At 43.1% G+C, this 20,442-nt stretch overlaps 1 protein-coding gene across 5 annotated transcripts in view; it reads left to right on the forward strand.

Moving 5' to 3' along the window:
• The window catches only part of SBNO2 (strawberry notch homolog 2), a 225,367-nt gene that overhangs the window by 153,111 nt on the left and 51,814 nt on the right, over positions 1-20,442 (forward strand). For 3 of the 5 annotated variants that reach the window (XM_027853161.1, XM_027853163.1, XM_027853164.1), the window contains one exon: positions 13,453-13,599. The exons of the other annotated variants lie outside the window; for them this stretch is intronic. In XM_027853161.1, coding sequence (XP_027708962.1) covers positions 13,453-13,599 — 147 coding nt within the window. The remainder of the gene's footprint in view (positions 1-13,452; positions 13,600-20,442) is intronic. 5 annotated transcript variants of the gene reach the window in all.

A 20,442-nucleotide genomic window follows, 5' to 3' on the forward strand; every position in this document is an offset into this window, starting at 1 on the left:
GAATCTCAAGGGAAATTACAAAAATATTTAGGAATAAAGGAAGAGGAAAGAAGAGCACTTTCTGATCTCACATTATACCGTAGAGTAATAATGGCTGAAAAGGAGATCAACAGAGTAGACTAAGTTTGGAGTAATCAGCAACAACTGTTTGATGTGCCCAAGAACAATAATTTCTTGGGGGAAGAATTCCCTATTTGACCAGAACTTCTAGGAAAACTGGAGAACAGTTTGTCAAGTATTTGCTTTAGACCAACATCTTATATCCTACACTATAGTGAATTTAATGGATATGTTACCTGAATATTAAAACTCATAGCATAATAAATGCTTGTTGAAAGAGAAACTGCATGCTTTGAAATTATAATGATAAAGCTTGGCCCAACAGAGGTATGAAAAGGCATCTCTATTCATCTTGGCAAAGGTGAGGGACCATTGGGTGTGGAATACTGACTGTAAATAATATCAGACTTTTTCTGTGTGTTGGTTGGTTCTGTAAAACTAGGGGTTTTTTTCCCCCCTTTTAAATTTTTTTGTTATAAAGAATGGACTCACTGGCTATGGGGTGGAGAGAAGTACATTTGGAAATATAGGTTACATAATGATATCAATTTTATTTTTAAAAAGTTTGTTGAGTTGGGTTGAATTTGAATAGTGCTTTTGAGATTTATAAAGTGCTTTACATAATTCTGTCACTGCATCCTAGGGTCATCCATTATTAGAGCTAGAAATGACTTTAGAGCATACTTTGATGGATTCCTGATTTCCTAGTGTGGGCATTTCCTCCACTTAGAATGGCAAAGCTAGCATGGGCCTTAGAACATAGAATGTTAGAGCTGGAATGTACTATTGAAACTAGTCCACCATGTTTTCCCCAGGTGCTTATGGAGTGTCTTGTACCATACTAATTCCAAAATAGACACCAACTATCTTTCCTAAATCTCCTTTGCTTTTGAAGATTGGCCTATATGGGGCCAAGGAAGAAATTCATTTTGCCTGGTTGCGATCCCAAACTCGTGGTCCCTCAAAGGAAGTGCATCACATAATAAACCAAATGCTATGGATAGACAGTAGGTAATCACCTCAGTACAGACTAGAATCAGTACTAATAACAGTACTGCTAGAATCACAGAATGTCAAAGCAGGCAAGGACTGTGGTCCAACTCGAACATTTTAAAGATGAGGAAACTGAGAACAAAGAAGGACCATTGACTTCCTCAGTCAACACTACACGTTGGGGCCAGTTCTACTGCTACTCCTGGTTCCAGGCTTTTTCTGCAATGCTATTTAGTAGTCTTCAGTGCTAAAGCCTTGTGCCCTTAACGCACTTACCTTGGCTTAGCTGCATCTTCTCTGACAAATACTTATAGTAGGTGCTTCACATAATATTGGGGTAATATATGGAATCAAATCCTTCTGACCCCTGACGCCTCCTCTCTAAACACACCTTGTGTTTCTGCTTATCATCTTCTTTAGTGGAAGTTTAGGATTTTCCAACCTTGATGTGGACAGTCCTATAAAAAATGCTTTTCTCTGGCCTTTTTTGTCCTAGAGTTACACTACCCCTTCATTTTGACATTGTAGACCAAGGACAGCCCTTGGTACCTTCCTGATAGGAAGGAAGCAGGAGTTGGCCCTAAGTTTTCCCCAGTCCATCTTCCCCCACAGCTGCTGCCAAAGAGGTTTTTCCTAAAGTGCCAGTGTCACCACGTCGCTCTCAGATTCAAGTATAAACTCCTCTATCATTTAAAATGTATTGTAGCCTGACTCCCACCTGCCTTACCAACCTTATTGCACATTATTCCAATCCATACACACTATAGTTCAGTCAAACTGATGCTGCTGGTCCTCACACACAGGACACCTCGTCTGCCATCTATGTGCCTTGTAATGGCTGTCCCCTGTGCCTGGAATGTACTCTTACCCTTTTTCTACCTCTCAAAATCCTTTAAACCTCTTCTTGAGCGCCACCTTTTACATGAAACCTTGTGTGATGCCAAGAGTGTTCCCGCCCCAATTAACTTGTGTCTAGTTTCTATCCAGATGTATTTGTTGGATTCTCTTTCCTGGCTAGATTGTGAAGCAACTGGCTTCAAAGTCAGGAAGACCTCATCTTCAAATCCAGCCATAGACATTAACCAGCTGTGTGACTCTGGGCAAGTCATTTCACCTTTGTCTGCCGTAGTTTCCTCGTTTACAAAACGAGCATAATAAAAGCACCTACTTCCTAAGGTTGTCATGAGAATTAAATGCGATACTTAGAAAACACTTTGCAAATCTTAAAGCACTATCTAAATGCTAATGATTATTATAGATGGTAAACTCCTTGAGGGCAGGGACTGTTTTATTTTTGTCAGTATATTCCCCAGTGCCTAGTACAGTATCTGGCACATAGTAGTAGGCCCTCAATAAATATATAGTGATTGATTAATTGAAATGTTGCTTTTAGGTGTGTATACCACATTCCTTCTATCCTGATCATTTCTGCTCCCCCTTAGTCTTTTCGTGACCTCTGCACAGGGAAGAAGTTGCAGAAATCTCTGAGCTGTTGATAATAATAGCGGAGATTTCCATAGCACTGTGTCTTCCAAAGTGCTCGATTGCTATTATTAAATTCTCGTAATTTCCCTCTGACAGATGACAAAACTGGAGAGTAACTTGCCCAAAGTTAGTAAAATGGCAAAACTAGGATTCCTAAGATCATAACTGAGAAAGGGACCTTAGATGTTATCTAATCCAACCCCTTAATTTTAAAGATGAGCAAAGGAAGGCCCAAGGATGGGACATAACTTGCCTGAGATGACCCTGAAGATAAATAGCAGTGCCGGGATTCAACCCCAGGTTCCCCAAGTTCCAAACCAGTATCCTTGGTACTTTGCTACCCTTCCATATTCATTGCTGTTTCCATCCAGCTCCATCATGTAAAGCAGGGGAAGAAATAATCAATCTCAGAATAGCTTAATAAGTGAGCTGGGGGGAGGTAAGAACAGTGGCTTTTAGACCCATTATTCATTCAGGGGCTATCCCAGAGGGCCCCTTTGCCTGGTAACTTGACCTTGGTCTCATTTCTCACCATTTTATGAGATTGCACTGGGATTTTAAAATAGAATCAGCCCTGTCCCTTGAGACACTTTTAGCCTAACTGGACAGAGCACTCCCTGTGGGGAGCTAATTAACCCAACACTGACTACAACATTTGGTTGTTGGAGTCTGTCTGTCTCTTAATTAAGGTGCTCAAGTTCCCCCAGACATAGAATCCAGAAAACCATAGCATGGTACCATGGGGAGATCTGTGTTCCAGTCCCAGCACCACCACAGTGTTAATGTACAACCTTGGGCAAGTCCCTTCTGCTCCACGGGCCTTAGTTTCTCCTTTTGCAAAGGATAGGTTAGCAATAAATGATCTTTGAGGTCAGTCTCTTCCCCTCCACTATAGTGCTGTCGAGGTGGCCCCTGGGTCTCAGAGCCCGTGTCAGAAGAACAAAGAGTTGGCCGAGACTCTGCCAAACTAGACAAGTTTAGGGCCTAGGCCTGGTGATGAACCATGTGTCTGCATCCTTGGACCAGACTTGCTCATCTTGGAAATGTTGATCATTCATGGATGTTCACCGGAGGGTAATAACATTGCCTGATGTCTGTATGGGAAGTCTCACAGAAGGTTTGAAATCCTCACATACAATAGAATGTAAGCTTCATGCAGGCACACACTAGATAATTTTTGTCTCTGAATCCCCAGCATCCAAAGCAGTCCTTGGCTTAGGTGCCTTTAGGAAATATTTTTGATTGATTGCATCACTATACGTATTACCTGAGTGACATAATCACAGATCCTTGGAGTATATATAGAAACTCTAATATTCTTGGGTTTTTTTATCCTATTGTTTTGTTTTTATGTCATTTTCATTTCTGAATATCCCTCTTCCTCTACCCAGCAAGCCAGCCAAAGACGAAAATAAGGGCAGAAAAAGTTCAGCAAAACCAGCCAACAATTAGCTATGTCTCACAGTATATGCACTATTCCACTTCTCTTTTCAAGGAGGGTATGGAGGTTCATTTTTTCATCCCTTCAGCAAGGTTGGACAATTCTGGTGACCGTTAGACTGTGAGCCCCTTGAAGGCAGGGACTGTCTTTTGCCTCTTTTTGTGTCCTCAGTGCCAATGCCTGGCACATAGTAGGCATTTAATAATGTTCATTGACCATTGATTGATTATAATTTCACAATGTCCATTTTCATGAAGTTTTTTTGGGGAGGAAAGTGGAGCCGATAGTCTTCTTTGTAATTACATTATTGGAGCCATTGTTTATATAGTGTTTTCCTGGTTGTTCTTACTTTGTTTTGCATCAGTCAGGTTTTCCCATGCTTCTCAGAATTCTTCATATTTGTTGCTTCTACTGTAATATAATATAATACTATAATATAATACTATAATATTGCATTCCATTCCTGCATCACACTTTGTTTAGTCGTTCCCCAGTCAATAGGCTCCTATTTTATTTCCAGTTGTTGGCTACTCTAATGTTCTTTAATTCTACCATCCAAAGGAGGGAATTGAGATAAGAGCCTGGAACTTGCTCAGACTCTTGATGTTGGAAGTGTGGTGCATCCATGCACTCATTGGACAGCCATCTCCTAATCATCTGTTGTGTGGGTCTAGGCTCTGTGGGGGTATAACAACGATATCCATTTCTGCAGCACTTTAAGGTTTACAAAGCACTTTCCTCAGTAGTTCTGTGAGGTAAGTAGCTTCAGGTATTATTGCCCCTGTTTTCCAGATGAAAAGACAGACCTAGGGGGTCAAGTTACTTGCCTATTCTTGCATAACTGGTCTTTGTTTGAGCTGGTATTTAAACAAATCAGCCAACTTTTACTAGGCACGTACTAAGTTCAGACCTCTGTCTGAGTCCCTGAGGGCTATTTAAAGTGAGCTAAGATTAGTCTCCACCTCCTTGGAGCTCAGTCTAGTTGTAGAATAAAGAGTAAATGCAGGTTGCTATGGTACCATGCAGAGTGTGTTAGGGAGGTCAAAGTGGGTCCCACCTGTCTTCTGACTTCCCGATCCAACATTCTTTTCCCACTTTACTCAAATGGTTCTGTGATCTTATCAATTTGGGAGTTACCCTCCAAGCATGCCAACTGCAACCCATCCATGCCTGTGCAACTCTTCTTTATGACATTTTTTTCTCCAAAAGCAGTGGACAGCCTATGAAATCCTAATTTAGTGGGCATACTTCTTCCAAGAGCCATTATAGGATAGTCTACCTTTCTTTGTTGATGTTGAAACATTATGTAAATGTGGGTTTTTGTGATTTTAAAAAATTGTACTTCATATAGGTATGCAGCTTAAGTGTTTATGATTGGTAGGAACATAAGCCAAAATTCATACTTAGTTGATCTGACTATAGGGTTTATTGAGGACAAAGAAATAAATTTAATGGAAAAGAAGACATGGTCAGTTCTACTTTATTGGCCCCTTTTCAATTGTCTTATAGTTGGTTCAGTCTAGATGGTAGCCCAACCTCCAGATCCCTGATAGATATTAGGAGTTGTGGGGTTTCATACAGAGATGGACAAAGGATATTGACATCTCTTTCAGATAATTGAAAGGTAAGCAGTCTCTTTGTACCTCATTCCTAAGTCATAGAAAACTAAACCCAAGGCTTGTTAGAATTCTTTTGATATTAGGGCTCACTGATAACTCCAACTATATCTATGTGCTCACAGATATACTCCAGTTATAACTAGCTGGTAGTCCCCTCTTCTTCTCCTGAGGTAAGGGACTTTAATCATCTTGCATCTTTAGGGAACTGACCTTGGGAATGACTTCTCTTATATTCTCCTTCTTCCTCAGATGTGAGTGGGCCACTAGAGTTTTGCTGTCATCCAGTTATAAGACATCTGGGTTTGAATTTCTCTTCTGCCACTTAGTAGCTGTTTGTCTCTAAACAAACCTTTTTACCTCTCTCAGCCTCAGTTTCCACATAATTAAATTGTTAAGAATAATGCTTGCACTAGCTTCTTTACGGTGTTGCTTATCGGGAGAGCTTTTTGTAAATGTGTTGTTTTAGGCCTGGTTATTAGTTATTAAAATGTTGTTCAGTCATTTCATTCTTAGCCAACAATCATGACCCCATTTGGGGTTTTCTTGGCAAAGATACTGGAGTGGTTTGCCATTTCCTTCTCCAGGTCATTTTACAGATGAGGAAACTGAGGCAAATAGGGTTAAGTGACTTGCCCAGGGTCACACAGCTACTAAGTGTGCGTGGATTTCAATTCAGATCTTCTTGACTCTAGGCCTAGCACTCCATCCACTGGCTATACCATCTAGCTGCTCCATTTATCATAATTGTAGCTTACATTTGTATCTTGCTCTTACAGAACTGTTTCTTTGGAATATCACGGCCCTGGGAAGTAGAGACTATTCCAGTATTATCTCATTTTATGGAAAGGCTAGTAAGGGGCTTCTGATTATAGGGTTCGTTCCATTATGCAGGTAAATCTCCATTTGCTGTCAGCAACTCTGCTTGGTTTCTCCTCCAGAAAGCCTCCTGCCCCTCATGCCAGCTACCTCCTGTTGTCTTCCTCTATTATTCTGCAAGCTTCTTGAGGGCAGGGGCTGTCCTTTCTCTTATTTGTATCCCCCATGCTTTTTACAGCGCGTGGCACATGGTAGGTGCTTAATAAATGCTTATTAAATTATGTTTTAAAAAGTGTGCCCCATGCCTCTCACATTATCCGCCGGCTGGTGGAAAATAGGCCAAGTTGCAAACCTTGAGCTTTTCATTTCCTCTTTAAAGATCATTATTCTCCTGGAACCCCAAATTCCTGAGTTCTTGGTCCCTTCCTGCTTCTCCTCCTTCCTTCCCATGAGCTGTGTGGAATGTGTGCCGGAGGAGGCTGTTCATTACTCTGGTGACAGGCAGGAGAACAGTCTTGGGAGGGCTTTGTTTGGGCCCCGAGAGAGAGGTTTTTCTTAGAGAGTGAAGTGCCACCCTCTGCCCCTCTGAGTAGTTTTGTTCTTGCTGGAGGCAACGTGTTGTAGTGCAAGAACCTGGATTTAGAATGAGTAAAGTCCTGAGTTTTAATCCTACTCCCAGCTCCTTTGTTAAGCCGAGTGACTAGGGCCAAATGACTTCCTCTCTCTGAATCTCACTTTTGTCATCTGCAGAATGGGGATATCTGTAGAATATCAGAAAGTTGTTGTGAGATTCTTATGAAGTCTGATGATATAATGTAAACACTTTGTAAACATTAAAAATCAGTAGATGAAAGCTGGCTCTTATCATTAGTGATGTTATCCTAATTCCTTTCTCTGGGCGGAATGGGAGATTCCAGGGGTGAGTTCCCCACCACTGAATGTCTTCAGGTAGAGGCTGGATGGCCACTCGTTTGGTGTCTTTTAGAGGAGAACCTGCTCTGAGTAAGGGTTTGGATTAACCAGCTCTTCCAGGTCTGACATTATTTGAATAAAAGTGGATTTCTCAGAGGATCCTTAGGACTGGGAGGAGAGTAAGGCATTGCGCTGAGGCCTAACACAAAGAAAGCATCCTGGTCCGGGGCACTAAGCAGCTCACTGAGATTGAGGCCTGGCTCTGCTGCTGACTGGCATGGCGTTGGGGGCTTCTCTACCCTTGCAGGCTGCTTTTTCCAGTTGCTGTAAAATGAGGGAGTTTCCAGCCCTGAAACTCTCTTCATTTCACTATAATTTTGCTGAACAAAGTGGACTCGTGGATGAGTAGTCTAGTAACCCAGCTTAGCAAGGGAGTGACTTTGCATCACAGCAGAGCTACCCCTCTAATACTGGATCCATACCCATACCCTTTCCTGAGGGAAAGAAGGGACATCAAAGCCCAGCATACCAGAGCTGTGAGTTGCCCTTGACACCTGGGGGTCTACACACATACTTCTCTTCAGGCGTACTTACAGTTTGCAAATCAGGTGTCCCTACCCTTTGACCTATAGTTCTACCTCTACACACATATCCCAGGGAGGTTAGTGGTAAAAAGTCTCCACTTTTTGTCATAGCAAAGACTGGAAGCAAAGTAAATGCCCAGTGATTGGAACTGTGGTTCATGAATGTAAAATAATAATAATAATAATAAAAGATAGATAGCATTTATAGTATCCACTATGTGCCAGGCACTCAGCTCTTTACAAATATTATCTCATCTGATCCTCACAACAACCCTGGGAGGCAAGGTGCTATTATTATTCCCATTCCACAGTTGAGGAAACTGAGGCGAACAGAGGTTAAGTGATTTGCCCTAGGTCACGTAATTAGGAAGTTTCTGGACCCAGGTGTAAATTTGCTATATGACTATGCTATAAAGAAATGGCAAATGTAACGAATATAGCATGGAAAAACTTACATGTTCTGATTCAGTGTGAAGCAAGTGGCCACATCAATGTAAATGGAAAGACCAAAACCCATAAAATAATCTAAAATCAGCATTGCCAAATTATAACAGATGGCCCCAAAGAAGAGCTGTGAGGAGAGCCCCACCCCTCCCACTCCTCAGCAGAAGTGGAGGATCCACAGGTGGGAAACGTTGCACAGAATGTCAGAATGTCAATGCATAGAATGTATTGATCAGTTTTGCTGAATTTTTGTTGTCCTCTTCCCTTTCACACCCCTCCCCCCCCAAAAAAATTCTTTGTTATAAGAGATTTCTCTCTGGGAAAGGTAAATTTATATGACGTACAAACAAAAAGTAATTGTTAAAATCTATTAAGAAAGAATCTAATCAGCCCTCTGAGTTACTGAATGGGAAATGCCCCAGGAGCTACAGTATAAAGTAGGAGGAGAGTAGCCACCTACCAGAGTTACCTAGAACCCCAAATCAAAGAGCTGTAGTAGCTGCTGTCCCTCTCAGGAACCCTCAGACTGCTGTGGTGGGGGCAGATTGAGGGAGAAGACACCTAGCAAGAGAATGAGAGAAAGGCCAAGGGCAGGGCACAGACCACACCCACCACAAGGCCACTGATGAGAGCCAGGGACCAAATTGGGCAAGATCTCACTACTGGGATGGTTTGGCCTTTTTTTTTTTTTTTTTTTTTTCAAAGTCTGATCTCAGTTGTAGAAACTTCCTGGAAATGTGCTCATGGTGACTCAGTTTCTAAGAGTGGCTCTTCTTAAAATCAGTGTTAGCCTTTTAGTTCTTGGGATCCACCTGTCTCCCTTCTCTCGGCCCTACACCCCAACAGCTTCATCCTTTCCCACTGAACTCCTGGGATACCCCAATGTAGAGTGTACCACTCACTGGCCAGGGCCCCATGCTTTACACTCAGCCATCTTTCCTCCCCAGCTTGGTCCCTCTGGCCAGCAAAATTAGCCCACTGTAGTTTTATTTCCTCTTTGAACTGATAAAATGTATTTTTCTCTCTTCTTTGTAGAAATGAGGGGTTGTGGATGAGGGGTACATAATGTCAGACTTTGTTGATATGTTGGTTAGTTTTGCTGAACTTCTTTTTAAAATTTTTTTAATTAGTAATAGCTCTTGGAGGGGTGGGATGGGGATGAGACAAAGAAATAAATGTAGCTCCCTCCTTTTTCAGAAGGAAAAGTTCACTGGGTAGATCCCCAAATGTCTATGATAGAAAAACAACAAACTGTGATAAAGCTTTTTATAAAAAATGCTCTTGGTTCCCACCATTACTGGCCATCCTTTGTCTGGTCCTCCCTCTGCCCTTTGTGTAACTTACTCTCGTACCCCCTCTTTTGAATTGTAAGCTTCTCAAGTCACTTTAGAAGAATGAAGTTCTGAGCTGAGATTTCATCAGGATGGAAACTCCCTCCATGGATGGAGATGATGGGTCATTTTAAAATGTATAATCTGAGAGTTGCCTGACACACAGAGAGATGAAGTAATTTGCTCAGAATCACACAGTCAGGATGTCAGAGGCAAAACACAAACCTACATCATCCTGACTCTTCCATCCCCACCCCACCCCCCATGCTGCCTCTTCGTAGTAGGTTTGGTTTAAATTGACCTAAACTGAGTCCATCATGATAGAGTGCCAAGAACCCTGAATCTGGAGTCAGCAAAGTGGGGTTCAGATTCTGGCCCTGTTTCTTCCTACTGCTATGATCTCAGGTAAGTTCCTTCCCCTTTCTCTGGGTCTCCTTTGCCCCCCCCCCCGCCCCCGAGTGAAAGTGAGGGGTAGGACTAAAACATCTCGAAGTTCTCTCCCAGCTCTTAATCCTATTGGTTGGACCTCTGATAAGAGGGTTCCAGACTTGTAGTCGAGACAAGAAGACCCTTCTGCCGAGCCCATCACATCCCACCATGAGGGTGGCCTTGTAGGTCCAGTTGACCTGTCTGCATTTTCCTCTGAGAAGTTCCCTTTTGGACACTGTGAGCATATGCAGAACCTCAGGGCTGAAAGGGCCATCCGAGTGACCGAGCTCTGAGGTGCCTCTCTCTGCGCACTGCAGTTCAGCCAGATTGGCTTTCTTGCTGTTTTTCATGCCCAGTCCTCTATTGCCCACCTCTCTGCCTTGGTACTGGTTGTTCCCCTGCCTGGAACGTTTTCTCTCCTTGCCTCCACCTCAGAATCCTTGGCTTCCTTCAGGACTCAGGTCAAATGTCATTTTCTACATGAAGTCTTCCCCCCCACACACCCTCCTTGTGTGTGTTTCATATACAGGCGTGTTATTGTGCAAACCCTCCCATTAGATTGTAAACTCTTTGACATAGGCCTTTGACTTGTCTTTTTGTCCCTGTCCCCTCAAAGATTGTGTAGGGGTCTGGGGATTGAGCGTCTTTCATTAAGGATACTTCCCTGGACCATTCAGTCCTGACAGATGAAAGTGTCCTGCCCTTTCCAAAGCAGCTGGAGTTTTCCAATTATTGCTTAAGGTAAAACTGCTTAATTGTAAAGATACATAGACATTCAACTCCCTGGACATTTGCACAACTGGAATCCTGGGGTCTGAGTGCCAGGGTTTGCTGTGAATTTAAAGATCCTCCTTTTCCTTGAGTGGTCATTACCTTGTGCTCGAGGCAGACGCCTGGGAAATGTTTTGATAGGCCTTCTCAATAAGAGTTTGCTGGGAAACTAGATTTTTACTGGGAGCCAGACTAAGAGGGAAGCCAAGCTCATTCCTCCCAGGGCTACTCATCGGGTTGGGCAACAGCCTCAGGTCAGGCCGACCTCGCCATAGTATCTAAGACAGCGGCAGAGCAGAACATGTGCTGAAATTGGAGTCCAGAGGCTTAGCTTTGAGGCCTGGCAGTGTAAGTGACGTAAGCAGGTGACTTCTCTCTGAGTCTGTTTGCTCATCTGCAAAATGGTTATATTTCTTTACCCTGACTGATGTGGTATAATGCTTTATGGAAAAGTGAGTTGTGCTCTGGGAGAGAATAGGGCTTCTTAACCTTCCTTATGTGGTTGGGGAAGTCTCCTTGTCCCCTGAGCCATGGAGCCAGTCCTCTTGGCCTTGGAAGGGATGGTCACTGGTGTAGCCCATCCCGGTCTTTCTGGCATTGAGACCATTAGGCTAACCTGAGCAGTTGGGACAATAGCAGGGATTGTGTGGATTTGTTTGGGACGCCACACTGCCTTCTGTTCAGCCAGCATCCGTGGGTGTCCTGGTGCCTAGCCCACCTCAGACAGCTGGTGCGGGTTTGTCAAACTGCTCAATGACCCAGGCCCTTCCAGGTGCTGGTAGAGTTTTCTTGGATCTGGTTCAGATGTCCTCAGGATTTCGGACTGACTGCATCTGTTCTCCCTTGCTTGGGGTGCCTCTTCCCTTCAGGTACTCTGCATCAGCACCAGCCCCTACAGTCCTACCTCTGCGAGCCTTTGTGTCCTCGTGTGTTAAATGAGCATAATCATAAATAAATAAAACAATAAACAGCCCCCCCACTTCGGCTGTCACAGAGAGAGAACATCACAATAGAAGTTCACAGCGTTCTCATCGTCACCTGCCTCTAAACCAGACTGCCCACAGCTGCCAGAATAACTCTTCTCTCTTACATTTTTTGTCTTCATTGCAAATCTGCTGCGACTCCTCCCCAAGCCAAATCCAAATTCAGCCTGGCATTCGAGGACTACTGCCCTCTTTCCCCCGTCCCTATCCAGCCTCATATTGAAATGTTGCTTTCATCAGGGTTCCTGTAGTCACACTGGGCCACAGTATTTGTCTTCCTTCTGAACTTTTCTGCCTAGGTCTAGGTGGTGCCATAGTGCGCAGAGCTCTGAACATGGAGTCAGATAGACCTGAGTTCAAATCCAGTCTCAGAGACTTTCTAGTCTTGTGACCCTGGGCAGATTACTTCTTTCTGCCTCAGTTGCCTCATCTATAAAAAGGGAATAATAATGGCACCTACCTCCCATGGGGGTTGTGAAGATCAAAGAAGATATTTGTAAAGCGCCTTAAAGTGCTGCCTAAATACTGCCTCTTACTACTGGACTAGAAAGTCCTCGGGGCCAGAGATGGTTCCATTTTTGTCTTTGCATCCCCACTGCCTCCCTGGATATCTAGCACGTAATAGGCAAAGATCAAAGGAGATAAAATTTGTAAAGCACTTTGCAAACCTTAAATGCCTTACACACATGCTATCATCATCTCATGTAGTGGGAAGAGCCATGGTCTTCAAGTCCAGAAGCTTGGGTTCAGTTCCCAGGCCTGGCACTTTCCTAGCTGTGTAAACTTACAAGCCATTTAATAATTCTGAATTTCAGTTTGCTCTTCTGAAACGAGGGTAATATTACCCTGCCTGCCTGCCTGCCTTGCAGGATTGTTGTGGAGAAAATGATCTGTCAGTCGTTAACATGCCATGAAAATGGCCTGACACACTAATAAAGGCTTGTGGGTTGGTTATTATCCTTCCCACGTCTTTGCTTCTGCTGTATAATTCCCTTTCCCTCTACTCCATGAATCTGTCTATCAGTTTCTGTGGGGCTCAGCTCCAGATTCATCTCCCCCAGAAGCCTTCCATGACTAACCTCCCCCTTCCTTTGTCTCCCTCAGCACTGATCTGTCACCTCTGTGACGTCACCGCACAGTGGAGAGACATTGGGCCTCATAGTCCAGAAAGCCTGAATTCATGTTCCACCTCTGATTTGTTCTGGCTGAGTGACCCTGCACAAGTCTCTTAGCTTCGCGTTGCCCTAGGCAGCTCTCTAAGCCTGGAAGTTGCAGAGCACAAATCTGCATTGATAGACTAAGTTTCCTCATTGAGAGATCCCTATACCCAAAAGTTCAATCTCTGTCTACTCCCCCTGCCCTGCCCCAAAAAGAGATCTGTAGCTGCCATACCTTCTTTATATTTGTCTTCTCCCCTCGTCTATAGTTCACATTCCTAGAGGGCAGGAGCTGGGTTCCCCACAGCAGTCAGGATGGTCTGGGCTTCCTGGTGCTCATTACATAGGTGATATTAAATATAAGCACACATATTTGGAATGCAAATTATCAGATCTTCTTTGATGCCAGACCATCTTCTTTTTTCAGGATTCCTCATACCTCGATGACCCTTCCCTTTTCTCTTCTCCTGTCGGTTCCCTCTCGGATATTGCTGACTCTACAGATTTCCAGCCTGCTGAAAACCTCAACCAGACTCTCTGGGATGTGAACACTCCATCACAAAACCAAGAAGAGGTCAGTTATTAATGGTGAATAGTGTTTAGAAAGCACAGAAGCGAGCACTGAGAGCTAGCAAGGGTTCACTTAAAATAAGACAAGACAAGCCTGATTTTCTTTTTTGACAATTACTGGACTGTTAGACTGGTAGATTATGAGAATGAGATAATAAAAGATCTAGCATGGCTGAATTTCAGCAAGGCATCTGTCAAAATCATTGACAATTTTTTTTGTGAACAAAATAGAAATGTGGGATGGGTGGTAGTACAGTTGGGTAAATTTGGAACTCATTGAAAAAACTGTGCACTCCACAGCTGTGCAGTTAGATGACCCTTTTCAAAATTTATTCCTTGATTAAAATTCCTTTCCTACTTTTCCCCTGCATGGAACATAATTATTTTGGTCATGTCTCTTTGTAACAAAGTGGCTTAGAAGTTCATACCTCATAAGAGTTAGAAGGGACCTTTTGAGATCATCTGATTCTACCCCCTCGTTAGACAGATGAGGAAACTGAGGCCAGAGAAAAGGAAATGGCTTGTCCAAGGTCACATGAGAGCTAGAACTTGATTGCTTCTTGCTGTTATATAGAGACTTGCTCCATACTTATCCCCTCTTCTCTCTTCAAATGGGTAACTTTGTGCTATTCACTTTCTACATTAGGACTTCTCAAAGGGAATTAAGCTACTTATTTTGAGGACTCTCTTATGTCTTTGCAAATACATGTGTGGTTTTTGTCAAACCTACTCAGCTTTTCCTATGGAGCCTAGAAAATGTGGAGATTTGAAGTTGGCTCTGGTGAGATTGACTGTTTTTCTTTTTTCCCTTCCAATTTTTAAACATTTTTATTTCAAGTTTTGAGTTCCAAATTCCATCCCTCCCTCCCTCCTCTCCCCTCCCTGAGATGGTAAACAATCAGATATAGGTTATACATGTACAATTATGAAAAACATTTCCATACTAGTCATATTGTACAAGAAGACTGGAATAAAAGAGAAAAAATGAAAGAAAGTGAAAAATAGCATGCTTTATTCAATCATTCAATGTTAGTTCTTTTTGTGGAGGCAGATAGTATGCTTTATCATTAGTCCTTTGGGACTGTCTTGGATCATTGTATTGCTGAGAGTAGCTAATTCATTTACAATTTTTCATCTAACAGTGTTGTTGTTACTATGTATAGTGTTCTGGTTCTGTTCACTTCACTATGCATCAGTTGATGTAAGTCTTTCCAGATTTTTCTGAAATCATCCTGCTTGTCATTTCTTATAGCACAATAATATTCCATTACAATCATATACCACAGCTTGTCTAGCCATTCCCCAACTGATAGGCATCCCTTTGATTTCCAATTCTTAGCCACCACAAAGGGAACTGCTGTGAATATTTTTATACAAATAGGTCCTTTCCCCTTTTTTTGGATCTCTTTGGGATATAGACCTAGCAGTGCTATTGCTCAGTCAAAGAGCATGCAGTTTCATAGCCCTTTGGGCATAGTTCCAGATTGCTCTCTAAAATGGTTGGATCAGTTCACAACTGTACAGTAGTGTCCCGGTTTCCCACATTCAATATTTTCCTTTTTTGTCATATTATTATTGTCTGGCTTTCTTAAGCATGGCCAGAGATGAGCAATGCCCACCCCTCAGAAGAAACCATGACATGTCAGGAAAGCCTTCAACTTGGAGGAGACCTGAGTTCAAGTGTTGTACCTCTGACATGCTAACTTTGTAGTTTGGAATCAGAAGACCTAAGTTCTGACCTGACAGAATTTGTATGACCACAGGCAAGTTCCTTACCTTCTGTAAGTCTGTTTCCCTGTCTCTAAAATGGGTATAATAATACATTGTGTGACCTTGGGCAAATTCCCCACCCCCACTCCTGCCCCCAAGGTTTTCCACATCCATAAAATGAGAATGCTGGACTAGATGCCTTCTGAGGTCCCTCCCAACTCAACCTTTATCCTAAGAACAAGCGTTAATTGAGTGTCTACTGTCTGTCAGGCACTGTGCTAGGCCCTGGAATGCAGAGACCACCATGAAATAGGGCTTCTCCTCCAGGAATGTACACTCTCCTGAGGCACAAAATCATTCATAACAATAAGTAAATACAAAATACGTACAATGGAAATGCAAATAAATTTGGTTGCAGCTGAGAGGGCACTAATAGCTAAGGGTGGGTAGACAGGGGAAGGAGCGAGAGTCAAGAGGCCTTGTATGTGGGATGGTGCTTAAAGGGAGCCAGGGATTCCAAAAGGAATCAGTCTGTAGAAATCATTCTGCTCTGAGCCACTTGATTTAACATGAGGGCCCAGTGGACCAGGCACTTTAACCTTATGGTCAGATATAATAGCATTTAAAACAAACAAACAGAAAGTACCCGCAAGTTGTTATTTTCTCCAGTAAGCTGCTCTGGTAATTATGACTCAGTCTTCCAGTAATGGGTGGGTTTTTTTTTTTTTGTTTTTTGTGTTTTCTTTTTTTTAAGAGGGAGAGAGATTTTGAATGTATGCTTTACTTCTCATATTTCTTTGGCCTTTTGATAGGATTGATGGCTGTAGAATGGGCCACCCTCCTCTCTGAATAGACAAGGCCAGTGCCCACAACAAACGTGGTGAGAGCCCCACTAACCGGTGTCAGGCCCCCTCCTGCAGCACCGTGTTCAGACCTGAGCCCTGCCTTTCAGGACGGTCCGCATCACGCCTGAGCATGGCCTCATCTCAGTGGTTAGGGTTCTCGAGCAGGGCTAAACAAGGGTCCATTAAAAGAACTGGGCATGTTTTCCTTAAAGAAGAAAACAAAATTAGACTCTCCCAGGGAAGAGGAAAGACTTGTTCTTTGTTAAGCTCTGAGAAAAGTCAGTAGTAGCATAATATCATGCGAAGGGTACTTGATGTGAAGCCAGGAGACTCGGGTTCAAAACTCAGAATCAGAAGGGGCACATAAGGTGCTGGATGCCCTTCTCTCTCCATGTGGAAGGCTCCAGACGTTCCACTTGAGGACAGCTCTGCCTTTGTCCCTGCTTGAAGTCTGCATCTGCGCTTCTGCAGCATTGGCCATGGTCCAGTCCTGTGGTGTCTTGCCTGTTCTCTCTGGTCTTTCCCGGGTGGCTAGCTCATCAGTCACATCTGCCAATTCTTTCAGTCCCCAGGAATGTTGTTCCTCTGGACCTGGTGACTTGGGTTCCTTTAGAACAGTTATCTCTCTGCTGATCTCGAGGATCAGCCCATGATTAGCCACTTCTGTTCTGACCTTTCCAGTCTATCAATTATTGTCCTTGACACAGAAAGCAGAAGTGCAATTGGAATTGAGCAATTTTGCCTTCCCTCATCATCCTTTATTATCATCCTATCTGCACTGAATAGCAGGTTTTCTCCTTAGCATTAGAATGTGAGCTCTATCTCCAGCACTAAGCATGGTGCTTTGGATGTGCTAAGTGCTTAATAAATGCTTTATTCACTCATTCATTCAACCCCCCCCACCTTTTTTTTTTTTTTAAGCTTTTAACTTTCTTTCACTAATCTCAGCTTATTTTGAGCCTGAATGTTTCTGGTGCTGTTCTTGCCAGGCTCTGTGATGCTTTTGCATTCCTCATCTGTTACTGGCCCTTTCTTTCATCTTCCGTTCTTGTCTTTTTAAACTTAAGTTGCTTGCATGGGTTTTCTCTATGTCCCCATTGACCTATTTACACCAGTCTTGCATTCTTCTCTCTTCCCCTCATCAGAATTATTTCTCCTTGTGACATAACAATTTCATTCCTAAGAGTTTCCTCTCCTTCCTGGGCCGACATATTCAGTAAAACTATAGCCCACACGATACCCTTGATTCTTCCTCTGAATGCTTAAGATCAGCTTTCCCCGAATCTAGGATGCATGTCATACTCGACTCGGCTTTTCCTTTTCTCTTTTCCAGATTCTAAGACAGACTAGTCATCTTCACTGGAGCCACCAGTAGGTTAGACTTTCTTGGTGAGAATCAGCTCTGGAATAGCTCTTCTTCTCATTGACTGTTCTGTATCATGAAAGCAAATGCCATGCCTTGATATCTGCTTCCCAAAGTCCTCATTGGTTTCCTCCCTCAATCTAAGTGATTTATAAAGTTAGCCTCCGTGAGAATATCCCTTCTGTTTCTGCTTAGTTTGGTCACCCAAATACTCTTCACTATGCTTCCCCACTCTGGGTCCTGGATGACTTCATGAGTGCTATATGTAGAATGCTTTTACCTATATTACCACTCACCTACCCCCTTTTTAAACTATCTTTCTTCTTTTGAATAAGATACCCTCTTCCAGAACTAGATTTCATTCATAGGTTTCATCTCCTCAAACCTCAGAGATACCAAAGGGAGCAAATTTACGTTCCTGTTTGTTATAGGATCTCTAGACAGTACACATTTTGCCCTAAGGGTCCAAAATGTGAGGAGGGAGGCATTTACTGGCCTGTAGTGCCTTGCTGCCCTTAGGGTCCCTTTGCCATAGTCCAATACATCTCCTCCCCACCTTTCCAATCCCCAGGGCCAGACTGCCCTTCTCCCCTTATGACAGCACCCAACAACTGGACTGCAGGCATTCCATGCATGTTTTTGACCCAGGACAAAACATTTTTAGTTATAGCTCTTTCTTTAATTGATCTTGCTGGTTAACCTCATTTGGGACATTTGTGTATGGGGATCTGAGGCCACAGAGATTTTTTTTCTTGAGTGGGAGGCAGGCTTCTTTCTTGATGTTTTCTCTGAATTTCTAGATTTCGACTTTTACTCCTCACATTGTAGCAACTTTCTCTGGAGTCTAGTATGGTGGATATTTGTCAGTAATTTTCTTTGTCCTCCTTTTTCAGTTTAAATCAAGCTGAAATTGAAATTTCAAGACTGCAGCAGAATACAGTCATGTCTTCCACACACACACACACACATTAGATGCAGACACTGCAAATGGACAGTGAATTGGGCTCAGAATTGAGTAGAAAAGTGGGTTACATTGCCTTTGGTTAATTGCAAAGGCTTTTTAATAATCTCAAGTTTTTCCCTGAAAGAAAATTGCATCTTTTCAATACCAATATTTTTCTGATGTTGTGCGACTGCAACTATAATCTCCAAAGAATTGAAATTGAGGATTGTCCAAAGGGCAGTCAGGAAGTGCCTGGTGGGCATGGTGCAATACACTTGCCATACATTGCAAATAAGAAATTATTAAGGATCAGAGTAAAGAATGTTATCAAAAAAACATAAGTACAGAAGGTGGGCTGGTCATGTAGTATGAGCGAGGGATAACTCAAGGATAGCTTTTGGTAGCCTCACACTGTCAGGAGATTCAAGCAAAGTTTCCAGTACCTTTGGTTGACTCTCTGTAGCAAACTTAGAGGAGATATGGAAAGTACTCAATAAGATCAGCAACCCTGAATTAGTTCTGACCTGCCTTGTTAGAGGGAATACCCATATTAATGAGATTATAGATCCATTGAAGTATTTTTAGGTACACTCCATCCCTGGCCAGAAGCTTGTCATTACTGTGTCTTAAGCCAGAATTCAGAAATCTCAATTTCACTGTCAAGCACCATCTTCTTATCCAGCTGTCTACATTCCAAATTTGACTCTCTCTTTTGAAGCCCTTACCTGAAAAGCATTGCCGGGTTCCTAAAAGCTTTAGTTTTTTCCTGAGCTTTATAATCTTAATTCACTCCATATGAGGAAGAACTTTCAAATAGCTTTCCATCTAAAAGTGTAATGTGCTGCTTTGTGAGATAATAAGCTCCAGGTCCCTGGTCCCTTCAAGTAGATCCTATCAGGGATGCTGTAGACATATTCCTACAGTAAGTGGGGCTTTGGACCTCTCTAAGGTCCTATCCCACTCTGGGACTCTGTAAGTGAATTGGATAGCCCAAATAGTCATATCACCTGATTTCCTTGCCTGATTCAAATGAGCCTATGTCTGATTTTTGTTTGTTTGTTTTGTGAAAACCCCAGTTCCATCAATTCTCATCTATTCAGTCTTCTTCCTGGATATCAGCATTAACAGGGTCCTCTTTTGATAAGGGAAGCAAATCTTGGCACATAGTCACATCAGACTGGTGGCTAACAGGAGCATAGGGATGTCGCCCAAGGACATCAGTTTATGCTATCTGCAGCTCAGAGACACATTCCAGCTTTCTTCTGTGCCTTTATTGAATGCGGCGGAGCATGGGTAGGCAAGCCAGCACCTGTCCTCCCCTTTTGCCTTTGTCTGAAGAGGCTGGACTCCTTGCTACTTATTGGATGTGACATGGACCTTGTCCTCATCTCCCCTCTAAGAGCTCGATGATGCGTCGGAAACTCTACTCTGACTTCCCCAGTAAGGAAAGGAGATGTTCCAAATGGCCCTCTCTCCCCTCTTGCTCCTGTTTCTTGGGGATATTTTTAGCTTTGAGTGAAGTTGAAAGATCACTGTATTTGAAGTTAGGTGATGTGGTTTGGAATCTGCCGTGAGCAGAGGCTCAGATGGGTGCTCTGTCCTTGCTCCATGGTCCACCCGAAGCAGGGAGGCTGGTTCATTCAGAACGCACAGGTTTCTTAACAACTGGCAGCACTGAGAAGCCAGTAAGGAATGCTGTCCTCCTGAACCTGAGTCAGAGGGAAAGAGACTTGGTCGTGGAGGCCCTTTCCCTAAGGAGGTGATTATCTTTCCTAGTGAGAAACAGCCTGGACTGGGAACCAGGGGAGGCTCAGCTCCCAGCTCTGATACATATCATTTGTGGGAGCTTGGGGAAAATCACTCCACTGTTTGCCTCGAATCCCGTGTCTTTCTTCTTCAGCCCACCTCAGCGCTACACTGGGATGGTTGCATCCCGAATCTCACCTTTCCTCACCAAGGTCCCATTTCCCTAATCACACACTCCAA

This window comes from Vombatus ursinus, unplaced genomic scaffold (assembly GCF_900497805.2).
Source record: "Vombatus ursinus unplaced genomic scaffold, bare-nosed wombat genome assembly UNPS02009918.1, whole genome shotgun sequence".
In the NCBI taxonomy this organism is placed as follows: Eukaryota; Metazoa; Chordata; class Mammalia; order Diprotodontia; family Vombatidae; genus Vombatus; species Vombatus ursinus.